The sequence below is a fragment of the Ambystoma mexicanum genome, chromosome 1p (genome assembly GCF_040938575.1).
Source record: "Ambystoma mexicanum isolate Mex_15411 chromosome 1p, UKY_AmexF1_1, whole genome shotgun sequence".
Classification (NCBI taxonomy): domain Eukaryota; kingdom Metazoa; phylum Chordata; class Amphibia; order Caudata; family Ambystomatidae; genus Ambystoma; species Ambystoma mexicanum.
In genome coordinates this window covers 643,996,846-644,022,270 of record NC_090921.1, presented here as the reverse complement: position 1 = coordinate 644,022,270, position 25,425 = coordinate 643,996,846, and the positions used below count along the sequence as shown (strand labels likewise).

The 25,425-nt window shown below is 43.2% G+C and overlaps 1 protein-coding gene across 1 annotated transcript in view; it reads left to right on the top strand.

Annotated features, from left to right (window-relative positions):
* LOC138548640 (uncharacterized) overlaps positions 1-25,425 on the top strand; it is a 633,569-nt gene that overhangs the window by 168,185 nt on the left and 439,959 nt on the right. The window contains exon 6 of the mRNA XM_069642327.1: positions 11,755-11,920. Coding sequence (XP_069498428.1) covers positions 11,755-11,920 — 166 coding nt within the window. The remainder of the gene's footprint in view (positions 1-11,754; positions 11,921-25,425) is intronic.

Below are 25,425 nucleotides of genomic sequence, written 5' to 3'. Positions count from 1 at the left end.
TATTTAAGGGCTACCGCCGTACTCGTGATGAGGCCCGTCTCCTCCAGGTTACATATATGGTTATCAGCCTATCTTTACGAGGTTTAATAGATTTATTCAGGTTGGTATTTATGCAGAAAAAATCTCCTGCCTTAACATATGGTTAACATATGGTTTAGGGAATGATAGTACACATTGATACAGTTCCAGAATCAACATCTGGACCATTAAAGCTGCATATTGTGAACGTAAAGGAGGGATCTCTAATAGAGAAAACCCCCATCCCCCACATCTGTCTGACTGTCTGACTGGGCTGTTTCCACTATAATTCCAGATGTGTTTTAGAAACCAGTATTGCCGCACTTCTTATATGATATGCCTGCCCCGGCAACACAGCCAAGATTACCCACTTACTGCAGATTAACCTTTGTTTCTCTATTTGTGATGAGGGTTTTTTTTGTACCTGACCTAAATCCATATTTACGTTCTGAATGGAACTCATTACGGTGGCCCTCTTCCTGTCATTCCTGTGGTCATTGGCATTCCATCTAAGGACACATAGCTTTTGCCTTGTGGACATCGAGATTTGCTCTTAACCTGTGCCTTCACTTTTCATTTATTTCCCTTTGCTCCTCCCTGTCTTTCTGAATATAACAAAAAGAAACTTTATTATTTCTCTTCTTATTAATTGCAATTTATTTTCATTTTTCCCAATCTCGCACTTGCAGCCTGAAAAGTGGCCCTAGGTGGCTTATATGGCCTATGTGTTAAGCATGTGCCTGCCTCCCCCATCATTTCCACAAGCCTCCCACATCTCTACCTCCCCAAACCTACCCACCATTCCCGGTGAAGCCTCTCCCCCTTGAACTCCATTGCCAGATTAAGCACAGTTTGAGGTACCACATAAAAAGCCCCTCTACTTGTTAACACAGCAGTGTGAAATGCTGCTATATATATACTGCTCCTCGCCCCTTCCGCCCGCCCCCAATGAATCAGCATGCAGAGCTTAGCAGGTTTTCTGTTATCTCGTGTTACCCTTGATGCGTTCTGGAAAATCTGTCATTTCAGTTTTTGAGCTAAAGGTGTGCCTTTTTTGTGATCCATTACATGTAGCCGCCCACAGATACTTAGACCGTAGCCCCCAGCTTCTTCAGAGGATCAAAGAGCAGTTCTCTCGTCCATTGCCCTGCATACATCAAAGTAAGCATAGCATGTACAGTCCTTGGTTTGTACTACTTTAGATGCCTAAGGGAGTGTCAAGATTGACATCAGATGATCCATCAGCCTGGCAATATAGAATCATTCTTTACAAAAATGGCAGACAAATCAAGTATGATTCAAACTCCAAAAAGGGAAAAGATGACAATATAGAATTACTGTACGCAAAATGATCAGAGAGAATACAGCAAACTTTGTGGATGAAACATGCACTTTGATTGCTCTACATGATACGATGTAAAATGCAGGCAAGTTAAAATATTATAGTTTTTATATTAAAATCTCTGAACAGTTGTTTACCACTCTTTAAGAAAATTATACCACTGGACCAAACTTCTGCATATAATTAGAAATCTTCATCTACTAGATTTCGAAAACAGTGTACTTGTTTGCTGGTAAAATAGCTCAGAGGGTTGAGGACTCGCAGCTGCACTCTGAGTATGATCTGCAGGTCGCAGGTTCGAATCCTGGCAAGGCCAACTCACCATTTCGTCCTCTGAGTTCAATAAACAAGCAGCAATTTATGCTGGGTGATAATTATATGAAAATATGTTCTCTGTACAGTGCATTGATGAAATTGCTATGTAAATAAATATTATCCTCATAAAATGATGCAATTCACACAATTTAAGATTATGGTTAGGGAAATGCTCAGTGATTACTGTTTTCGGTAGAAACAGTGTGTAAATAAATGTGTGACATTACATACTTGCTAAACAATCCTGGATGTGGACAACTATCTCTATCTTCATCACTCCAAGGCCGAGGTTCTCTTCTTTCCTCCCACTGTCTCGCTGCCCCTGCCTTAATCTCTTTCCCTCCATTTCTCCTCTCGTTAACAGCTTCAGCTCGTAATTCGACTCTTCTCTCTCTTTCAGCTACATATTTCTCCTGTGCTCAGATGTGCGGTTGTCAACCACGCGCCTTTCTTACTTTTCTAGCAGCCAAACAGCTGCTAACTGCTCTAGTCTTTGATCACCTTCACTGCTGCTCTGGCTCCTCTGTGTTCCATTTACAGCTCTTCTATTCTTCCACTGGTCTCTCCTCGCGAATCTGGATACACTACCCTTTTTCTCCCTCACTGGGTGTTAGGGAGAATTCTCAATATGTGCTGATTTCCCTTACCTTTTGAGACCCCCGGCAACTTTGCTGAATTTCTAGGATTTTATTTTTTTTACCTGGGAAGAGTGTTAGCCTTTTTTCCCACTCTTCCATGTATTTTGTGTGTGTTTTACTTTTGTGTTCTTTGGTTATGGAGTTTTGAAACAACTCCATAGGCATCATATTTTTCTGTGTGTCACACAGCACCTTCAGTGCAGTGGCACAGGGATGTCTTTCAGACTTCCCAAGGTTTAAATACCTTCTCTGGGACTGACTCTCGTCTCCCAGAGCATGTAAAGTTAAATTGGCTTTACTTGTCCTTTTAAATTTACTGACCCAGCACACACTATCTTCCTACAGAGTTCTGGAGGGGTTGCCTAGCTTCCCCTGAGTCAAAACACTCATGTAACAGTCAAATGTTACCCTTTCCTACTTTAAATGGCTGGTGGCAGTGGTTTAGATCAACTACAGTGATTTTTCCAGACCGCTAACAACGTTAGCTAAAAATCGGGTCAGCCATGTTTTTCAATATGGCGCCCAAGACCTATCTGTAAAAACAGACTCCGGTCATCTTTTTTCGTCATTTCTTCTAGGAAAGGTCCTTCTTGTGTTTGTCTCTGCACGCCAAACCAGGGTTGGTCCCTTTGTTCATTGGCCTTTGGCGGGCTTCAGTACAGAAGCCCTCCTCTGGTGCCTGAGTGTCTGGGGTGGACAGGATGTGTGAGGGAGGTGCCCGAAACGCCCTATGCTTAGTCTCCTAGGAGACCTGAATGCACTCTGGCGTGATCGGCCAGCTGGCTGTCCGGCAAGGACAGCCACCATGCTTTGTGAGTGACAGCCAGGCTGGAATGAATGGGGGAAAACTGTTTCAAAGCAGGTCTCTGGGACTTGGAAAGCAGAGTCGACCACTGGAACGAAAGAACCGAAGACGAGCTGAAGGAAGAGGACTGCTGCAACTCCTGGACGACCGGTGAAGCCCTGCTGCAGGTCCGAAACACCTGAAACTCCAATCGACAGAGAAGCCCTTCAAGGTTAACTTCTTCCCTTGAGTTTGGTGGGAACAACCAACTCATAAGCCACCTGGACACCGTCCCCATCTGGTCGAATTTTCATCAGAGTGCTGTTGAAAACTGTATAGTCAGAGTAAAGCAAACCAGCTCGTGGACTTTTAGGCACTCACACCTTAAACCGACGTCTTGCTAAGCTTTTGGCCTCATCCCTGTGCAGTGCAGGAACCTCCCGACGTCCTCCTTCTGAAGCTCAGGAACAGCGAGATCTGCTTGAAGTGCCTGAAACAACTGCCTCAGCTACAGCTCTTCTTCAATACAAAGGTACTGTGCAAAAGCGGCCCGGAAATCTTTTCAGCCATTGCGAGAGTTCGTGGAAACTTTCTCAACTTCGAAGGCTTGTCCTTCCCTAAATATTCGTCAAACTTTTCGCCAAGCCAAACTCTTCTAAACTCTGTGGCAAAGACATAACCATTATCTACCAGAACTGTGCTATCCTATACAAAGACTCAACCATTGACTAAGGCCCAGGCCTATTGAGAAGAATTGCTTGTTGTTGCTAACTGAAACCTTTTGCCCTGCCTATGAATGTACCGGAGTTGAGAGGCAGTCTGCAGCAGTCTAGTCTTTCCACAGTGCCAGTTGTGGGAGTCAACCTATTTAATCGCCTCCACACTGCAGAGCAGTGAGCCGAGTTGGGAGGCGAGTTGAGAGGCAGTCTGCAGCAGTCCACGGCAGACGTGGAAGCCTTGGAGCAAAGGGAATGGGCGCCGGAGAGCCCATGCTCTCAGAAATTAAAGCCCTTTTCAAAAACTGCAAAAACTATGTTGGCAAACGCAACATGTGAGAACTCCCCTGAAATCCCCCCCCGAAGTGGAAGCGGAAGCGGAATCAGGTCAGCGTCGCCTGAGTAGCAACAAGAACCTCCAAGATCTGGAGGCGGGCGGGCCAAAAACAGGAGTTCCAAAAGACCTACCAGCAGAAACAGCATTGGAGCCGGTGAATACTCACGAAAATGGAGTCTCGATGCCCGAGGAGCCCAGTGTAGCTGCAAGTTTTCTCGAACCGGCCAGCGTCCTGCCCGCCGCTGCGGCGAGAGAGTTTCAGGCAGAGGCTGCTGAAGGGCGGCCCCTGCAGGACTCTAAGCGGGCGCACGGTCGTGCGTAATTGGGAGACTTTGGCTCGCAGGGAAAGTACGCTGTGGCGGGCGCAGCCCCGAACAAATCTATGAAAATGAACAACGTAAAAGCTCGACTGCCCGAAATGGCAGGAGACGGAGGCACGATTGGAGCAGCCCTTCCCCCCCCTGCACGTCTCAGAGCCAGAGCTGTCGGAAATGGCAACTGCTGAACCCTCCCCTTTACCAGAGGACATCAGAAATCAAAATTTGCCGCAACCCAGTAACCAAACAAACATCAAAGCCATGGTTCATTCCGAACCTCAACAGTGTATACAAATAGCATGCTTAGCTCAGGCGCTTACCCCAAACAGCAATAGCAGCCAGGAGCAACATCCAGAGGTAAAGGAGGGTGAAGGGGGCGGAGAAAGTGACTCAGAGAGGAGTCATGAGGAAGAAAACTCAGACGACGACTCAGACATAGAAGTTAGCAGAACCCTTCTAACAGCAAATGTTCAGGGAGACAAGTTCAAAAATAAATACCGAAGGAAAACACAAGCAAAACCTCTAAAGCCCGAAAATGAAATGAAAAAATAAACAAACATAAACAAGTCATGAACTCAGCAGCCTCAAACAGGAAGAAACATCTAATGGTTATGCCCCTAAAACCACATAAAAAAGCGCAACCACATCAAAGTTTCTTCCAAACTCACTGCTGTCATGTCCCCTAAAACAATTCTTCACAAATGTTCAAAAGCGGAAACTCGACACTGATACCGAGCTATGGGATGCTGAGATTTTGGAAACCATTCTTGAGCTCACACCAACAAATAAACGCTGCAAAATTGACGATGGAACAGCACCCAAGCCGGAAAGTGTGCAAAGTAAGACCTCCCAGGAGGCTACTACACCAGATAACAGCACCATCATAAGGAGAACTTCTATAGGAGATACACTGAGGACCTTTGAGCCTTCAAAGCGGTGTGACAGGGACCACACGCAGGAAGAGGCCGATGTTGGGAACAAAGTGCATCACCCAAAGGTAAACCCTCTGCAATCCGCTAACAACACAACGATGTCGCAACAGGGGACCCCGTATCAAACAAATCGGCCCAGTCCAAATTTACCATCTACACTAGGGGACGCTCAATCTGAGAAGCAAGTGAAGGACCAACTTTATGCATGGACAAAAGCCCACATAAACACAGGACAGAAGGCGCTTCTAGTGGAGAAAGTGGGTGATCAAGAACCCAAGAAGGACATAACAACAGGGGACCACTTTCAGCACAGGCCCCAGAGCACAGACAGGACACAAATTTGTCAGTGGAGTTCGAGCTCTTGGACTCACCGAGGATAAATCAAAGATGAACAACCACCAACACATCTCCGAAAAATCGGCACTTAAGTGAAATTTCAACAACAAGCTTACGGGAATCACCAACAAAAAAAACAGATATGTTATCGATGATGTCGGCTATCACCATAGCTCTAGCCCCTTTCGGCAAACTGTATGAATCAATAAAAGACAGCGTTCAAGACAACACCGCCATTCTCGCCAACATAGACACCAAAACGAAATTCATAGAAGGATACATAACTGCCACAGAGTCCAAAAGCAACAACCAGCAGAAAGATTTGGAATCTAAAGTGGCAATGCTTGAAATAATTGCAGACACATTGCAAGCAGAAATCAGAAACCAGACAAACAATGCTGCTAAAACCTTGAAGAAAGGGCCAGGGAAGACTCAACCCAAGGCCAACACAAATTCTACAAATACTAAAGAACTAGAGGAATCCGAACCGTCATCTCAAATGGCCAAAGCAGATAAAGACCCTCGACGGACAAACAAACAACATACTATGTTGAAACTGTCTACCCCAGTGGTAGAGACAGACAAACCCAAAAATCACAACAAAACTGAACAAACGCTAAGGAGGCAGGATATAAAAGCAGCCACGAGGAGGCAGATGGTCAGCACGACATCCAGCCTTTCCTTAAGGTCGTAAGCCTTATAAGATCACCTCGATCAGCGGATGAATTCTTGATAAATTCTGACCTTATGAACGTATCGCAACACTGGAAAAGTGACCCTCAAACTGGGGAAAATCCAACTCCTTATAGGGCGGAGGAAAGGAGCCTGTCGCCGAAAGGACCGGCCAAAACCGCGTCACTTTCCACAAGAACAAACATCAATGAAAAAGAAATAAATAAAATCTCTCATCCGACAGTTAACCCTGATATCATCGCCAAGAGACACCGAAATGATAATGAAGACAGCAGACAATTCTGCGAAAAAAACAATACTAATCAAATAGATCAACACCTATCTCCAGATAAACGAAAGGCCTACAAAACAATGGAATCAGCATTGCCAAAGAAAAACAAAGACAAGGGACGCATCTTCAAATTGGAGCAACTAAAACATACAGAAGGCTACATGATCCTTAACAGAAAAACTGTTTTAAAGATAATAAGGAAAATAGACGCTCTCAAACAAATGAGGACTGAAGATCTCAAACTCGTTGAACCCTATCATAGAGGGAACATAGCAAAAACGTACCTCCATGTGAAGTCAAACAGCATTCAAGATATACCTACAGTTGCGTATAAAGAAATTGAACATTTAGGCTTCAACTTGTCAGAAGTGAATGTTATGAGGTCTAGTGAAGAAAATCCTGCTACAAAGAAAGAGGGCGCACCCGTCAAACACCACTACACCACAAGAACTGAGGAACTTTATAGGAGCTACTGAAGTGGAAAGTGGCAAGGGCGATCCAGAGAGCATATAGCCACCTACAGCAGGGCTGAAGAGGTAAAATGCCCTAGGCACCACAGACCCGAGGCAGAGGAACTAAGGCACCGGGACGACGCAAAAACATACAGAACAAACACCAAGCAGCAAACGAGAAGTACTTACCGCACAGTGAATGAAACAAAAAGCAACCTCAGTGCAATCATCTCTCTGAAGAGGCCAAGACAGAGAGATGAGGAAACCTGCGGCAACAAGTCAGATTGGGGCAGACATGTAATCTCCCCAAAGGGCCCTTGGAACTGGCTGAAATCAACCCTAACCACAAAAAATAAAAAAATAGCAACGACTATCGTCCTCAATTTCCAGACTCACTGGATCTCCAGAAAGCCATAGTGACATCTACTCACTAGGATCCTGGAACACAAGAGGACACATGCATCTGACAACAGTAGGGGACGTCGACCTAGGTAATTTTAACATCCTGTGTTTGCAGGAAACATGGTTGGCAGACAAACCTTCTCTTGACGGTTTCACGGTAGAAATATCACCGGCCACAAAAGGCTTTTTGGGTCATCCATCGGCAGGACTCCTGACCACAGTCAAAATAGGTTCAAGCTTCAGCATAACAAAAATCTTGAAAACATCATATGAGATGTTGGTCATTCTGATAAACTGGAATCTCAAAGCAGCCACCCAAGACACAGCGCTCCAAACAAACCTGGCGGTGATAAATGCATGTTGGAACCCCCAGCGCACATCCACAAAAACGTTCTGCTCAGACATGGGGGACACAATAGACAAGATCTATGAGACATATGAAAAAATAGACATTGTCATATGCGGGGACTTGAACGCAAACTGCCCCAAAGCTACAGATGACCCCTCGGTCCCGATCCCACTAGGTCCAGCAGCAGAGAGAGGAAAGGCTTGGAGAAACTAACTATCCCAAGAAACCTACACAATATAGCATCACTGTTTCCACAGCAGGACGAAATCCCGACGTGGGAAAGAGCTAAATCAAAAGCCACTCTGGACTACATCTATGTGAGCCAAGGCCTTCTCCCGAATATAAAAATCTTTAAAGTGCAGAGAACTGTTCATAGTGACTACAATCTCCTGCTTTGCATGGCAAAATCAACGTCCGCTGAAACAGTCATATCAATACAACATCGCTACAAACAACCGGCTATCGAGGCTTTGCCTCACCTCAACAGACGTAAGGAGGATTAATGCAAATTACAATGCAAAGGGATCCTTGGAAGCACTAACGGATGGACCAGCGAGACCTAACTATCTCCCATTTTTACTGGCCCACCGAGTCTCAGTTGCTGGTCAGAAAAAGAAAAAAGACCAACCACTACACACATATGACAAATCGATAGTCGAAAAAAGGAAAGTTTCACGCAAATTGAAGCGACAGACCTCTAAAAGGAACACAGCGTAAGTTTGGAGTTTGTGGCAAGAAGTAGCTAAAACATACACCAGTTGGATAAAACATCAAAGAGCGGACTTATACCAACGTGACTCGGAAGAAATGCTGAGAAGACTAAACACCAAAAGATCCGGCGATTTCTGGGCACTAATTAAAACGATGGCCATCGAACCCGAAAACGAGATATCGAATTCTGTCTGGGAAGCACATTGGATAAAACATTTCTCTGCTCTCTTCGACTTCCCTAAATCTGGGCAACGCACCACCAACCAGGAATCGCTCAACCCATGGGCAGATATGTCAAGTATTGACGAGATCGAAAATCTGATCGTCAAACTCAAAAACTCAAGAGCACCGGGCCCAGACGGTTTGACGAATATAGACCTGAAACACTCTCCAAAAGACTGGGCAGCAGTGATCACCAAGATCTTCAGTCACTGTGGTAGAACTAGAATGATCCCTGAAACATGGCTGAGGGCCATCATTGTACCGATCTTCAAAAAAGGAAGAAGAGAAGACCCGGAGAGCTATAGGCCCATTGCTCTCCTGGACATTATAGGAAAGATCTTTGCTACAAGCCTTCTCGAACATCTTGCAACGACCGTTTTCAAACAGGCTTCCAGAAAAATGGCAGCACTACCATCAACATCTTGGTTCTAAATATTCTAAAGCTAAGAGTAAAAGAAGGCGCGCCGAAAACTTATCTAGCCTTCGTGGATTTATCGAAAGCTTTTGATAAAATCAATTGAGAGAAACTCTGGGCTAAACTCGAGAACTGGGATTGCCCAAAGGAAATTCTGGATCCAATCATCACTCTACACGCTGATATGAAGATTTGGATAAAACTAAACAGGCAAGGCTCGCTCTCAGAGGAAATACCCATTAACAGAGGAGTAAAACAGGGGTGTCCCATTCCGAGATTGCTGTATGCAGATGTTGTGATCTTAATTGATAAAACCCAAATTGGTCTGCAAAGAAAACTAGAGAACCTGTACAGATATATTGAAGAAAACAATTTGGAAATTAACAAATCAAAAACTGAAATCCTCATTCTGGAGAAAACAGGTAAACAAGCATCAAAAAATCAAAATTGGCATCTGGATAAAACAAAAATTGAAGTGGTAAGAAACATCAAGTACCTAGGAGTAACAATCGATGGTTCAGCCAGAGAAAAAGCAGTGCAAGACATGCTCTGGGAAAAAACAAAGCGACTGACTGCACAGACCAAACTGGTCAACAAGAAGTTTGGAACATTTTCACTCCTTCCCTCCATCCAATTCTACAGAACAAAAGTGGTGTCGGCATTAATTTATGGAATGGATGCTTCCTTGAACATGCCACAAACCATATGGAACAAACTGGAAGGCCACGTTTGGAAAGCCGTTTTGGGTTGACCAAAATCTACTTAAATGGCAGCAATTAGACGAGAATTGGGCCTCGTCTCTTTGGCAGGTCTAGTGGACCAAAGTGCGATACTACTATACAGAAATATCTTAATCGCAGTCACCCTGCCCATCTTCAACATCATCGCCGAAGAAGTAAAAACTGAACGATGCAAGGCCCTTAACGAATGGGTAGCCAGACAAAAAGAAAATCTCAGCGAGGTGGGCTGTTCGGAGGACGATCTGAGATGCAACCCACAGAAAGTTTAAAAAAATGGTCCAGAAAGACTGGATAGATACTATCGAGAAGGCCAGTGCAAATAAACTGTTGGCCCACCTTTCTTCCACATTCAACAAAGTCAAAGTGCCTCTAAACTACTGCATCAAATTTCCAAACAACCCATTACGGACTCTGTTTATGAAAGCAAGAGCAAATTTACTTCCAACTCACAGAATTCTATCAATTAGAACATCTTTGCCCGAAAACACCTGCCGCCTGTGTAACCAACAGGAGTGCCCAGAAACACTTAAACACCTGGTGTGTCCGAAGACAAAACAGAACAGGTACACCTATCTGTTACCGCTGCTCGCCGACACCGCTATGGTGGACTTGGACTATGGATGGAACAGATTGATATCTGGTGAAACCAGAAGATGGACCATAGCAGCGGGCAAACTAATAGACCTAGCGATAAAAATGTTAAACAACCCTACGAAAGAGAGTACGGGTAGCGTTATACCCTAAGAGCGTCCACAAATTCAAGTAATAAAAAAAAGAATAATAGAATGTATTTTGGCTGTCTATTCTTAGAACCTTGTCTTTTTACCCCTTTAGTATCTGAAGTGCCATTTTGCTCCCAATTCAGGGGAGCTAAACTTGTTCATTTACCTACCGGTTGTGTATTTGTGGTTTATTAGTGTGTGATATTGAGCTGCTCTTGATAGTGTAATGTTTTCTAACTGACTGAGTAAATAAATGTATATTCTTTTACCAAGAAACCTTGAGTAAGTGTTTGTTTGAATCATTGTATTAGTTGGTCCTTTGTGTAACTTGTTCTAATGCTCACTTAAACTCTTGAGATAAGTCTGGCTGCTCAGCCATCGCTACCACTTTACTGTGTAGCACAGGTTTGTACCAAAGGTGAAATTGTGCTTCCACTTGTAGTCTTAATTGCCTATAGTGTTCCCAAAGGCTACTGCAGGAGATTCTGCTTAACACTGGCTGCCTGTCGAATCTCACTTATTATTCCACTTGTTATGTATTCTTTTCACATGTCTTTATGGCCTGGCTCGCACCTATCTCGCAGCTTTGATCACTTTCTATTCCCCTTCTCCTACTCTCAGATAACAATCCCAGTTTATTTAATCTCTTCCTCCTCCTCCCTGTTCTCAGACCCATTTCTGGTTTATCTCTCTTCTTTCACCTGGAACAAACACCATCTTCCTATTAGATCACCTCCTTTCCTCCCTCTCTTTCGCTCCCATCGAAAAGATCATATTGTGTCTGTCTATTCTCTGTAAATGTATCATCTAATATTAGACCCATATCATTGCACCTCGCCTTTATATTGAGCGCTCTGGCGAAAGCACTAGATACGTCAAATACATACCAATACACATCACTCAGTCTTTTTTTCTGAGTTCACTGTTCAGCGACATTAAGCCCATGGGGTGCTTGTGTGGCTGGACACGGGGTGTCATGAGCAGGCGTTTGATGTTTGCAACCTGTGCCAAACAATGTCTGACCACCCACCCTGTGTTTCAGGTTTCCCAGCTGTCGGACCTTGAGATCACTGCTTGCAGAGTGCTGATTGAGCTTGCCGTCTGGTTCCCGAACCTGGCACTAAAGAACGTCATGAAGCTGTTTTCCATAGAGACCCTCCCACATGCCGCCGTGGCCTGGTGCCTCCATCAACTCATCAAGTGCCACAGTAAGTCACTCATGTCATTGGGGCGGTGTCACAGCTAAATAAGGGGCCTGGTCAAAGGTATCCATAGCAAAGATGCAATGTACGCATGTGTATTTGAATGTATGCAGCAGAGACAATGCACCAGTGTTGCAATCCTTGCAAGCTACACATCGAATTCTAAATTCAGTAACATGTCACCACGCCCATCAGCTTTGCCAAATGCCTGCTTACTGAGGACAGGCAAAGCCTAGATGATGGCCAAGGTCACCTCTTCCTACTAAAGGGGATCATTGTGAACCCCACATTTCACGCAAGCAAAGAGCACAACAGTTACAGTGACTTGTCAGTCGTGCTATTTCTGGTCATTCTGGGGTATCTTCACACTCAGCAGAGAACGATTAGGCATTCATTGCATGGTTGTGGCTAATCCCGATCTATGGGGCCCTTCACTGCACACATCCACATGTCAGTAACGTCCAAAAGCGGCAATTATTGTTGTATTGCATGATTTATGCGGCCCTTGACTGCACACCACAGGGCAGTAACTTCCAATAGCGGCACTTACTGTTGCATTGCATGATTTATGGGGCCCTTGACTGCACACCACAGGGCAGTAACTTCCAATAGCGGCACTTACTGTTGCATTGCATGATTTATGGGGCCCTTGACTGCCCACATTCACATGGCAGACACATCCAATAGCAACCCTCATTGTTGCATTGCATGATTTATGTGGCCCTTGACTGCACACATCAGCAGGGTAGTAACTCCCAATAGCGGCCCTTATTGTTGCATTACATGATATATGGGGCCCTTGACTGCACACCAAAGGGTGGTAACTTCCAATAGCAGCCCTTATTGTTGCATTGTATGATTTAAGGGGCCCTTGACTGCAAACATCCGCAGGGCAGTAACTTCCAATAGCAGCCCTTACTGTTGCACTGCCTCGTCCTCCGCCACTATGATTCCACCGCCTCAGTCATCAATTGCATGGTTTGCATCTGTATTTGTTTGTTGAGAAACACTGTAAGCATAGTAGTTTGCCTGGATTTGTACTTCATTGGCATGCTCAGCATGAGGCTGCACGTACTGGTCCTCTATGCCTTTTCCTACTCCTATTTACATAGTTCAAAGTTTTCTTTCTGGCACGATGATAACTGCAAATCAGACCCTCCCTCTCGATCCGCCCACATAGAAGCTCATCTTCCAATCCCTCTACCTCACCACCCCACTAGCATATATTGTATGTACTCTGCCAATTGCGACATGTTTCTTTGTACTCCCCCCTCAGTGTACTTCACCCCATTGTTTGCCAGCTAGTTTTTCCCCACAGAAATCAGAAATCCATGCACATACATGCATAGAAGTTTAGTTCATGCAACAGTCAGTACCGTTTCTGTGAGAAAATCATGTCTGCCTTTACTGCAGAGCCTCCACTCCAGCACATCACGCCCCCTGGAAGCGGTGTTCCACTGACGTGATGGGATACTTGTGACTGTTCTGGTCCCATATAGAAATGTATTGATATTGTTGGCAGTATCTAGTAAACCTCATCGAAAGGTGGTCTAAAGAGCAGGACACTCATGTATTTGAAGTCTTCCCTGCTGATTATATCTGTATAGCTTTCCCTATGTCAGGGACATCATTTAGGGGTCACCAGTGGGTTGCAACTGCGACCCCCGAGGTCTCCCATGCTACCCCTAAAAAAAGAAAAAGATGTTTGAATTTGTTTTTTAAAGCAAGCTCCTGGGCTGTGGCCAGCGCCATGCAGGTCTTTGCTTCTGTAGTGGCTGGCTTTCTTGTTCAGGCCTCATAAAAATAATAAAAAAGAACAGGGGTTCCACAAGTCTAACACTTTCAGCCGAGACCCTAAAGAACAGGAATACCCAAAAATGTGTCTATACAATAGTTTCTAGACTCATTAAAGGTTTATTTCAGGCACGCTTCAGGGGGTGAGTCACTGATTTAGTCTGTTCTTAAACAACTGAACTCAGCCTTTCATCTTTCTGAGGTCGATAAATGAGTAGCACCACAGGTTTGGTGATATTGCATGTATATTTTTTCTATATAAGGTGCGTAAGCGTTAAGTGGTATATAATAACACATCATTATCATTTGGCCATGGACGTCTGCTTGCATTCACAGTAATTTGGTAGTATGGCCCTATACACACTGATCTTAACGATACATATGGCGACCCATTCTTGTATGAAATGTATATCACATTATAGTGATATCGTAACCATATTGTTCGTAGTGTACTTAGGAGCAATGCTATGTGATGCCACTTCCCTTTTTGTCAAGGGGTTAAAGGTTGTGTTCCATCGCTTCCCACAATATCACTTCAGGGTGGGGTCAAATGACATCACTTCCTGTGATGTAATCAGAGGTCAAGGGTCGTGAGATGTCACTTCCGCTGCCCCAGGCATTTTGGTTAAATGACGTCCCTGCCCTATGTAACCACAACATCTTAGAGAAGTTTAAGTCAGCACCAGACAGGCGCATTCGATCAGATCAGAAGGAGTATTCATCTGAAATCAATCCTGTTCAGTTACCTCTAGCATACGCCATTACACACTCACCATTCCAAGAGAAGCCAGGAAGCTGAGTTTGCCAGGCTTCCCATAGAGGAGTGACAGTGTGAGAGGAAAAGCCATCATCCTCTACGCTGACATTATTAGTTTTTCTTATATGCTGTATTTGTTTTTTCCAGAGGTAGCTTTCGCTCTCTCACAAGAGCTTTTGCTATTGAGAAATTAAATACCAAGGACTTCTGTGGAATGTAGTTTACATTAGGGGTCATTTTCAAAGTAACGGAAATTGCAGGTAGTGGACCGCCAACATTTGCACTTACGGCTGCCCTGCATGCAATTTTCAACTCTCATAAATAGGAGTGTAATTGTGAAAAGTAAATCAAGGCGAAATTGCCTTTACTCTTCATGTTTCCCACCACTTTGCGAGAAACAGAACGATTGCCTGCAAATTAGGCTTTCCAGAAGGCGTTTTATAATACATCTCGTGGAATCTGCTTGTTATTTACCAGGTGTAAATGCAAGCTGTGTTCCTTAGGAATCTTTTTGCCTTACACCTGCAAAATCTCCTGCAGCCGTCAAACAGGGTGCTTTTCCGAGACAGAGAAGGAAAGCAAAGTGGAGCGTGAAACTCAACATTGCTGGCCTCCAGCAATCTTTCAGATCAAACTCAGAAATAAGTGACTGAAATGAACAGAAAGTAGGGTATTTTCTCTGATTCACACGTGACCCACTATGATCCAAGACTGGATCAATAGCCAAATTGAAATCTCCCACCAGAATAATATTAGGGGAATCAAAATCTTGCACCAGTTGAGCTACCTTTCCAAAGAAAAAGCCATCATCCACCGAGGAAGCATAAACATTACAAAGAACTGTCTTGACCCCCTGGCTATCCACCTGAAGTGCAATGAACCTACCCTCACCATCTGAGCGCAATTTTAACAATCTAATTGGAGCATTCTTCCTCACTAAGACTGCAACCTCTCTACTCTTTGAGGTATAACAAGAGGCATAGAAGTAGCCCACCCACCGTCTCCGCAATTTATTGACCTCTTCCTTTAACACATGTGTTTCCTGTAGGAAATAAACATCATTATGCAAATCATTCAAATAATTGAAAATCTTTTGCTGTTTCACCGGGTTGTTAATGTCATTCACGTTCCAAGAGCTGACTGACAAAAGAGCACCTTTGCCTGAAGACATCGCCAAAACTTGTACAAGATAATGAAAAAAGAGCACTAGTTCAACAATTCTGCATGTACTAGAAAAAACCCTCCCACTCGCCCTGTGATCGAAGTTCGAATCCAACGTCAACAAGAACTAAAAAAAAGATAAAACCCGGCACCTCTCCCAATTACACATAAGAATTCATATATATCATTCCCAACCACTAAGTCAAATACAAAATCAAGACCCCTGATAAACCCCAAAACACAGTGAGAATACCCCCACACATAAACTCAGCCCATTAACAGCACATTTCAGTCCGCCTCGTGTGGGAGCTGAAATCCTGACTTGAGAGAATACACCTTTTTTTCAGGCTCTCACAATACACATTCACATATCAATATGTTCCTTACGGCTGGTTCGATGACCGCGAACCTATCGGGTTGTCGGATTGGCAGTATTGCAGTTACAGATCATGCACCAATATTTTAAAAATTAAAACTGGAGTTTGATACTTGCAGGGCGTTTTGTTGGAAAATGAATACATCTATTTTGCAAGATGAGACTATGGTGGATAAAATTAGATCTGAGGTTGATCATTTTGTGGTGGAAAACAGGACTGATGAGCTAAGTGTTAAGCCTATTTGGGAGGCCTTGAAATGTACAATGAGAGGTCTATTGTTGGGATTGTCTAGTAGCAAGAGAAATGATTTGGAGAGAGTGAGATTGAATGTGGATGAACGCATTAAAGCAATTTCGAAGGAATTGATATATGATCCAGATAATACTGACAAGAAATCAGAACTCAGGAAATTACAGAGAGAATTGAATGATATTTTAACGGTGAAATCTGAAAAAGACTTGTACAGGTTAAAGTGCTCGTATTTTGAAAGTGGGGAAAAATGCGACCATTGGCTTGCCTATAGACTACGACAACAACATTCGGAAGGAGCTATCACCTCTATAAGGGGGGCGAATGATATGATGACATTCGACCCTAATGAGATTAATGTGGCGTTCAGGGACTACTATATGAAGTTGTATCAAAATGAATATGGTATCAGTGGTCTTGGAGAAACATTGTTGGAGGGCTTAGAAGTTCCGAGGGTTACTGATTTGGAAAAATCCCTCATTAATAAGTAAGTGACTACTGAAGAGATTAGGTTTGCCATCGGAAGGCTGAACTTCAACTTCATGAAGGACCTGAAGACCTCCCAAAATATTGGCCACTCCATTTAACCCCACGTCTCCCCATCCACAGCGCCTCGCGTTGCCTGATCTCCTGAGCTCTCTCAGCAACCTCTGCTACCCCTAAGCTCTGCCTGTAACACTATGGGCCTTATTACAGTTTTGCCGCTCTGGAAGCAAGGGTGCCGGTAAGCTCACCAGCACCCTTGTTTCCGGACCGGCAAACTACGTGTTTGCCTGCCGGAGCAACTGTGCCCGACAGGTCTGACCCTGCCGCCTGTCAGGCGCTGGTAAATTATTACGGGTCTGGCAGCAACCCGCTGGTAGCACCGGCAGGGATACCGCCAGACCCGCAATGAGGCCCTATGTGTGTATCTTGTATGCACTTTGAGTCTCAGTTGGGCTTCCATTTTGCAAATCCCATACATGATTAGAAAGCTAGCTCCCACCCTCTATAACAACATGCCTATGCAGATCACCCTGCTAGTTGTGGTGCAAGAAACAGCAAGAATGACACCAAAAACCTACAAAAACTGCGTTCTCAAACACACATAAAGATGGATGCACAACCTGTCGCCCATGGTGCATGTGTGGGGGAATAGAGCACACCCTGCAGAAAATGTGCCAGTGGGCTCCATGACCAGCAAACAGAGTGCAGAGAGAAAAGCAGCACTTTGCAAGTGTAAATCCAAAAAGTGCCTATAAATGACATTTGCTTTGTTGCTAAAAACTCCAAAATGCCTATACACCACTTCTCAACATTCAAAATCGTGCTTGGTGCTAAAATTCATGTAGTCTAATGAAGCATTGCGAATATACAAAGTCCTAAATGTGAAGGGCAAAACATTTCCTCAGAAAAACTGGATTGCCTGTGACTGACAGCTCCTGTCAAAATCTGTGTGCAGCACACTGGGCTACCTGTGAATGACAGCTTCTGTGAGATGAACTAAAAGTCTGCTGGATTGGCAAACATAAAAGGATTGTTGCTAAAACGAATACAGATCTTAGTTGTGTTTTTTCCTACAGGTTTAATACTAAGAAAGTAATGTATTTATGTGATTTGATGCAACAGGTTTGGTTTCTGTTGGATTTTAAGAATTTAAGAATAAATTAGCCTGGCTGAGCTACAAAAAGTGGAAAAATAGGTTTCTCCGTAGGGGAGGGAAATGCTCTCAGCAGAAACTCACAGGTAGATGATAAAAGTAGGTTAGGCTAGACTTTTGTCTACAGAAAGAGAATGAACAATGGCAGATCCTCCAGCCCAGGAAACGGAAGTGTGAAAGGGTCATAAACAGCTCCTGGAAGGAATTCCCCAAAGGAGGGGGCTGTTCCTGGACCCGAGGGACAGACAAAGGGGCGGACCATTTGCTGTTAAGAATGAACAATGAACAATTTTTATAGACTCATATCTTGTTATTCAAAGTGGTGAAAAAATATAAAAAGGACAGATCTGTTAGTCTAATATTTGGCTGCACATTTTAAGAAGCGGTAGGACGGTGTTACATATTCTGGACAGGGATGACAATATATGAGGTTTAATGTGAACTGTGTTCATGCTAGAATTGTACAACTTTACACACACATCCCTATGGCAAACTTGTGGTAATTTGCTGAAAGTTTGGAAAATGTGTTCATGGCGAAAAGGACAAAATTCTGTAGAAAGGGGAAACAAGATCCCACAGCTGCGGGATTTGGATGAACAGATGCTTCATAAAATATGGAATCTTTGTGTGATTTGTGTAGAGGTGACCAAGGTAGAAATATGTAATTAGGATAAAATCTGATTTTGAGACTAGTAGTGGCTGAGGGGAGGTTTCTAAGGACTGCAAAGCTAAACCATAAATGTGACATCATCCGGCCTTGATCCAATCACTCAGATGCAAGGCGGAGATGAGGCCTTGATCCAGTCCCAGTTCACAGGGACAAGCTTAGCTAAACCGGCCCCTACACCCATTTTGTGATGTCATTTGAAAGGATAAATAGAGACAGCTGACAACACAAAGGGACTCACTGATTCACTCACTTTCCTGATTCCGACGAAGCACTCTGATCCGGCATTCTACATCCAGCCTTTAACATCCTTCCAGATCCAGATGCCAAGGCTTTTGCCAAGGAGAAGAGAACTATTGACTTTCATCAAGGCCTAATCCTCAAACATATTCTCACAACCTAGTGGAGCACTGTGGTGTGGGAAGGCCTTTTGAACTAGTATCCTGAAACTCTCTGGCTTGCTGCCACAAGGCTTGCCTGAGGAACTCGATATCCTGCTGATTTGAAACACCCAGAAACAAGAAGGTCAGATACTGTGCAAATCCGGTGACCGGCCTAGCTGATGCAGTCCCGTGCCTGATGTGCTGTCCTTCCATGACAGATCCAATCCATGACCAGAACTGACGGTCCAATTTAATAACTTATGCTGTGAGTATTAACAGGAAGAACAGTGACCCATAATATCTGCATTGTATGATCCCAATCTCAAACCCATCCCATCTTTAATTCAGAACTCCAGTATTGTTAGAATCTTTCTTGCGCTGATTGTGTCAGAAAAACATTTGTTTGGGGCAAGAAACAGCGCGTTACAGTTAGAAAATAGGCTGTTCTGGGATTAAACTACATTTCCCAGCATGTCTAGGGAATTCAGTAGTCCGGGTTTTTCGCGCGATGCAGCAGCTGGTAATTAAGGAAGGAATAAATCTCCAACCGCCCGTGACTCGGTGCAGATAATTAATGATTATGTGCACGGGCGGCAGGTTGGAGAGTTGGTGAACCAGGTTATTGTCTCGGACGCCGAAGGACTGTTGGGCGTCAGCACGAATTCCAGATCAAGATAAGCATGCATTCCGGGCCGCAGTGGTGATTTACAAGCGGCTTGGATGTGTTTTGGAAGCAACGATCTTCAGGGCTCGGGTGTCCTCGTGAGGCGCCCGGGCCATCAGCTAAGTGCATTTTCCATGGTGTTCTGTTTAATGGTTACGCAACTCTTGAAGTCATAAGTTATGTGTGCGTGTAAGGAAACACACGACCACGTTGATACAAAGCGGGCCGAATTACTTATCTCAGATCGCTCAAGTGTTTCATTCAAACTTAGGAATTTATGTACAAGCATATGACATAAGGTCATTGTGTTTGTTTGTTGCATGTAGTTTTCTGTGCACCATTTGTTCGTTCTTTCATTGTGCTAATTGGGGCCATGAGTACAATGTGCTTCATTCCAATGTATGTTACATGCTGTATGTGCTAAGTCCGTGTTGCGCAAAGTGTTCCTTTATGTTGTGTTCATTACGTTTGAGTTTCTAAACTCACTTACGTGTGTTCAAAAGTCAGGTTAGGTGTTCTTGCTTGGAAAGATAATATGAATATGAATATACAGTTTGAAGGACAGGTCAGGTGCAGGATTTATTATAGTGTTATATGTTGTGTTTCCCCTCTTTCCCTTTGTCATTCCACCCCCTTTCCGTAACTCCTTCTTCCCCCCATTGGCTGCCACGTGGCTCCTTGTGTGACTAGTTCAAGCGCCCGTGCTAACCAAGGTGGGAGGGTCGAATCTATTCGGCTTCTGTGGTTCGGGAGAGAGGGTCGAGACCCTTATCCCTTTGCTTGCATTGACAGATTGTCTCCCCTGTGTTAACTTCCTAGTGATTTTGAATAACTAAAGTAAATCCCAGGAAGAATTAGAGTATCCACAACAGGCGGGTTACGCTGATCACATGACTGTAAGATCCATTTGTGGCATTCTCTTTTTCATGTTATAGCAAAAATCACATAAGGAAAAGTTTGCCGCGATTTCACATTCTGAGAAATTTTACATGTGTGAATTAGCTTTAAATTACTTCCCACTTGGACTTTGAGATTTCAAATGTTTTCTTCTGACTAAATCGTTGCTTGTGATTGTTTGCATCTGTTCAAAGTGGCTCCCATAGGAATTTATAATAGTGTTAGTATTTTTCACCACATTTGGTGTTTTGGCTCAGCCAATTCCAAAGACAATTTCAAAGCCATTCTTATAGTGGAAAAGTCAATTCCGTTTTTCTCTTGTGTTTGAAGGGGGACGGTGGGAGTGATATTCTGTTTGATTTGTATTATTCCTGAATACCTGCTCTCTCCTCACGTCTATTTAAATTGCCTATTGGCGGGTTGAGGGATGTTGCAGGGGGAACCCCTAACCATAGTGCCATATGATCTAAACCAATTCAAAAGAGTATTCTTTTCTGTGCTGCATTTGTTTTTGTGTTTAGTCCTTGATCCCTAGTGTATTAAAGACATTACTTAGTGTTCTGTCACCCCATTGGTGATTGTTGTATTCCTATGAAAATATATTGTGATTTAAATTCAAAATACATAAATACATATTTACCCTTGCAAACTAGCCTGATTCCTGGTTCAGTGTGACCGGGAGGGGGATCTCAGGAGAAGGGTGTGATATGAGTGGTATATCGTTCAGAATATTGAACTTATAGATAAAATAAATAAGGGTTTCATTTGCGCACTACACGCTGGGCGTGACTTGGGTGTGTACCAGATTGAAATCACTTACAGCTCCCTCCCTCATTTACTTCAGGAAATAAATGAAGACCCTGCTCTTGGAGGAACAATAGACCGACGACTGGTGAAACCATACTGATGCCCTTCACTGTGCTTAATCTGCTTGCATTTTTGTACCACTTCCTCCGCTTGTACAGATATTTGCTACTTTCTATCACGATTCACCCTAATACATCAGAAACATACAATCATACACAAACTGCAACAGAGTCTGCCTCATGATTGCAGTGCAGGATTTAGGGATATGAAAGGAGTATGTGTTGTTAAAGTACTACCTTTATAATCACTCACTCTTTAATTTCATGATGTACACACATTGTTAATATGCCTATCATGGCAGACTTCTAGTTGGGGATTCTTGTACCTTTTTCTGCACTACCAGCCTCCCCTATGCTCTCTCAACAGTGTGTGTGTGTGTGTGTGTGTGCGTGTGTGTGTGTGTGTGTGTGTGTGTGTACTTGAAATGTATGAGGACAGTGGAGGTCCATAGTGCCCCTTTCTTGGCCATCTCTTGTTAAGTCTGGCTTGAGGTTGGGTCATCCTACCATTCAGCCCGGGAGACCAGGTATACATGGAGTGTGATGAAGTGCCGGCCATAGAAAGTTTGTGCTTACAACTAATGGAGTTCCACCAGCACTGAACCAGATTTGTAAATGTGTGAGAGTATGGAGAGATGCTGGCTAGGCCACCATCTTTCAGCCTCACATGGTACTACCCTGACCTCAACTATTTTGTAAAAGCGTTTTTTCTTCAGATTGTAACTTTATTTTCCCGGTTACGTGATTATTGATTTTGAGTGTTCACAGTGTTCACTGTAATACTAGCGTGTGTGTAAGAGCATGTAGTATAAGTGTGTGTCTCGCATAAGAGACAGTTGCACAACAGCATGTGGTGTAAGTGTATGCATTGTACGTGTGTGTGTTGTATGTTTCTGTGTTGTAAGAGCGTGCGTCGTAAGATTGTGTGTAGTGTGTTGTAGGTACATGTGCTGAAGAAGCATATGTTGTAGGAGAGTGTCTTGGAGGAGTATGTGTTTTAGGAGAGTGTGTCATAAGAGTGTGTGTCATAAGAGTGTGTGGCGTTAGATAGCATGTTATGGGAACCTGTGCTATAGGAGCGTGTGTCGTGCGTTCACATGTTTTAGGTGCATGTGTTGTAGGCAGTCCTCCAGATAAGATTTTGAGGTGGGAGTATTTTTAAACTTTGAGAGTAAATGTGATTTCAAGAGAGTGAAAATGACTTTTCTCCTTTGCAAGAGAGTAAATTGTATGTGCCATCCAGCCAACGTCTGCAAAAACTGTATGGAAATCATTAGCATGCAGCAGCTTTCTGCATTGTGACAGAATACACCTTTCATTATTTCTCTATGGTCTGGCCCTTTGATCTCTCCTGTATATATTTAAATGTTGAAAACACAAAAACCTAGCCAATTACATAATAAAGCAAACATGAATTGTATTGTGTGTGTTTGAGGTTCGATAGCAGCATTGTCTTTTGATGTTTAATGAAAGTCCTCATTTCCTGGAGCTATTACTACCTAATGGTAGGCCAATGTTATGATGCAACAGTACATAGAGGCAAGGACTCCATGCTAAATTCTATACCTAATCTCATGGTCAAATGACTATTTATATAGCGCTTTTGGGAAAGCGCTGTACATAGAACATATTTATCGCAATTATCACCAAATTGAAGTTTGTACTCCTTTATCAACCTCAAAAAGATGAAAGGCTGAGTTGGCCTTGCCGGGGTTCGAAACCTGCAACATACAGATCATGCACATATTGTAGCCTCAAGCGCTCAACCGGCTGAGCTATCTTATTGGCTAACATCCTTCAGAGGCGGTAAAGTGAGTATCGACCTAGGTCTAATAATCACAGTGCCTAGATGTTGGACGAACCATGTACGATGCGCTACATATTAAATACCTTTCTGGATTATCACAGGGACAGGTTTTGCTGAGTTTTGATTCCAATTACAAATGTAACTTTCATTTTTTAACATTGCTTGCCCTTCCTGGAGAGCCTATCTATCAGTCAGGTTTTGGATGTTTTAATTGTAGTCTTGAAGATTTGAGAGGCTATAACATCTGTGATTGGTGTAATGACAATCACTCATCCTTGAGCAAAGTCTCTGCTGCCACTGACCGTTTATAGTAATGTATTCCATTGACTGCAAGGGTGAATAGATGTAAACTAGACCGTGCATACTCATCATTTTACACACTTTTTATAATTAGCGTGTAATTCAAACTATAAGTATAAAATGTGTCTGCCTCTGCAAGATTATGCACACAGCACAGGCACTCTGAAAAATAAAATTGTGCAATACTGGTTTGCTTTCACTGAAAAGAAAAAGTATAATTTGTTACAAAAGATTAATTCTCAATTGCAACTTAGTTTTCCATCTTATTAATTATACAATTCTAACATTAGAGGAAAATAAATATGCACAGTGCTTCTGTTATCTACACACAACACAGCAAAAGCTGAATGGAAAGAAAGCATTCCTTTTATCACAGTGTGAAGTTTCTTTTTTTGAAGGGTTCAGAGAAATACAGTTTCAGAGAAATACAGTTTCAGAGTCGTTTCTCCATGGCTTGCAATTACATCCATGTAGATAAAAATTAAAAGAAGCGTTCTGGTTTCTGTCAAGTAACCTGACCTTTGCACAGACCTTTGCTCTAAACCTGTGTGTAAATGTACAGAGTAAAATAATAAAGGTGTCATATTGACAAGATTTTCATGTGTAAAAAGGCCTAGTACAAACCTTATCTGGAAGCCTGGTTGTAGGTGCAGGTGTGATATGTGCATGTGTTGTAGGTGCAGGTGTAGTAGGGGTTTTGTCAGGAACATGGGTGATAACAGTGTGTATCGTAAGAGTGTGAGTAATAGCAGCCCATGTCGTAGGTGCCCAAGTCATATGAGTATGTTTTATAAGAGTGTGTCATAGGACTGGGTGTTGTATGAGTATGTGTCATAGAAGTGCGAGTGGTAGGAGCACATGTGGGAGTGAGTGTTATCGTTGCTCAATTATTCCTAAAACAAGGTTCTGGGACACAGTGGATTTTCTGCTGCGTGTTCTGATTTGACTCCACGGCCCTCTCTGCCCACGCTTCTGTCACCGGGGTTAATACATACCATGCCCCCCCTTGGCTGAAGCTGATACTCTGCCTCTCGATCTTTCCTGCGACAAGGTTCTGGGAGTAAAATTTCCACTGGACGTGAGCTGTGAGGTGGTAATTCACCCAATTTTGCCTATTCTGAATCCATTGGGCTCACCTCCCGGACATTCAAACAATAACCATAGAACTATGCCTGTTCAAAATTTGTCAAAAGCAAAGGTGAACAATAGGATAGAGGATGACAACGTGTTCATTTATCTTGTTATAAATATTAACAAATGATTTTTAGTACTTTATAAATCTTTTTAATAAATCTCATAAATCACAGTTTAATATAAAATATTTTCAATCAATAAAACACACATTTCATTCAACAATCACCCCTACCTTCCATTCATTCACTTTCTTCCTCATCATCCACTCAATGACATCAATATAAATAACCTAATACATTCGGTCACAATCTACAATGTTCAACCTGAGCAATTTTGAATTCCCTCAGTTCAGTCTTTGGTAGTTTTATCTGCACGTAATTATTCCAGCAATGGGTCAACACGTGTTTCGGTTGTATCTTTGGACCTAAATCAGTTCCCTATGTAGATCAACCTTCTTCAGGACATAGACGGGAAGCTCATTATGTCCCGTTGCTCATTGTAGTGTGAACCACACCTCCTAGAAAACAATAGTAAAACCCATTGTGTAATCTAAAAATCACAATTTGGCCCGTGTGCTCGTTAACACTTGTTCATTAGTCAAACATGCAACAGAGGTTGCATCATACATTGTAGACATGAACATAGACATTTGTGCAATAACAGAATCTTGGGGGAACAAGGCTGCCGGCCCCTCTCTCAACATGGCCATTCCCGATGGTTATAACATGCTCAAACAAGATAGGGAGGATGGCGGAGGGGGAGGGTGGCGTTGCCCTGATTTTCAAGTCTTCATTTAATATTTGGGAATCTGAAGGG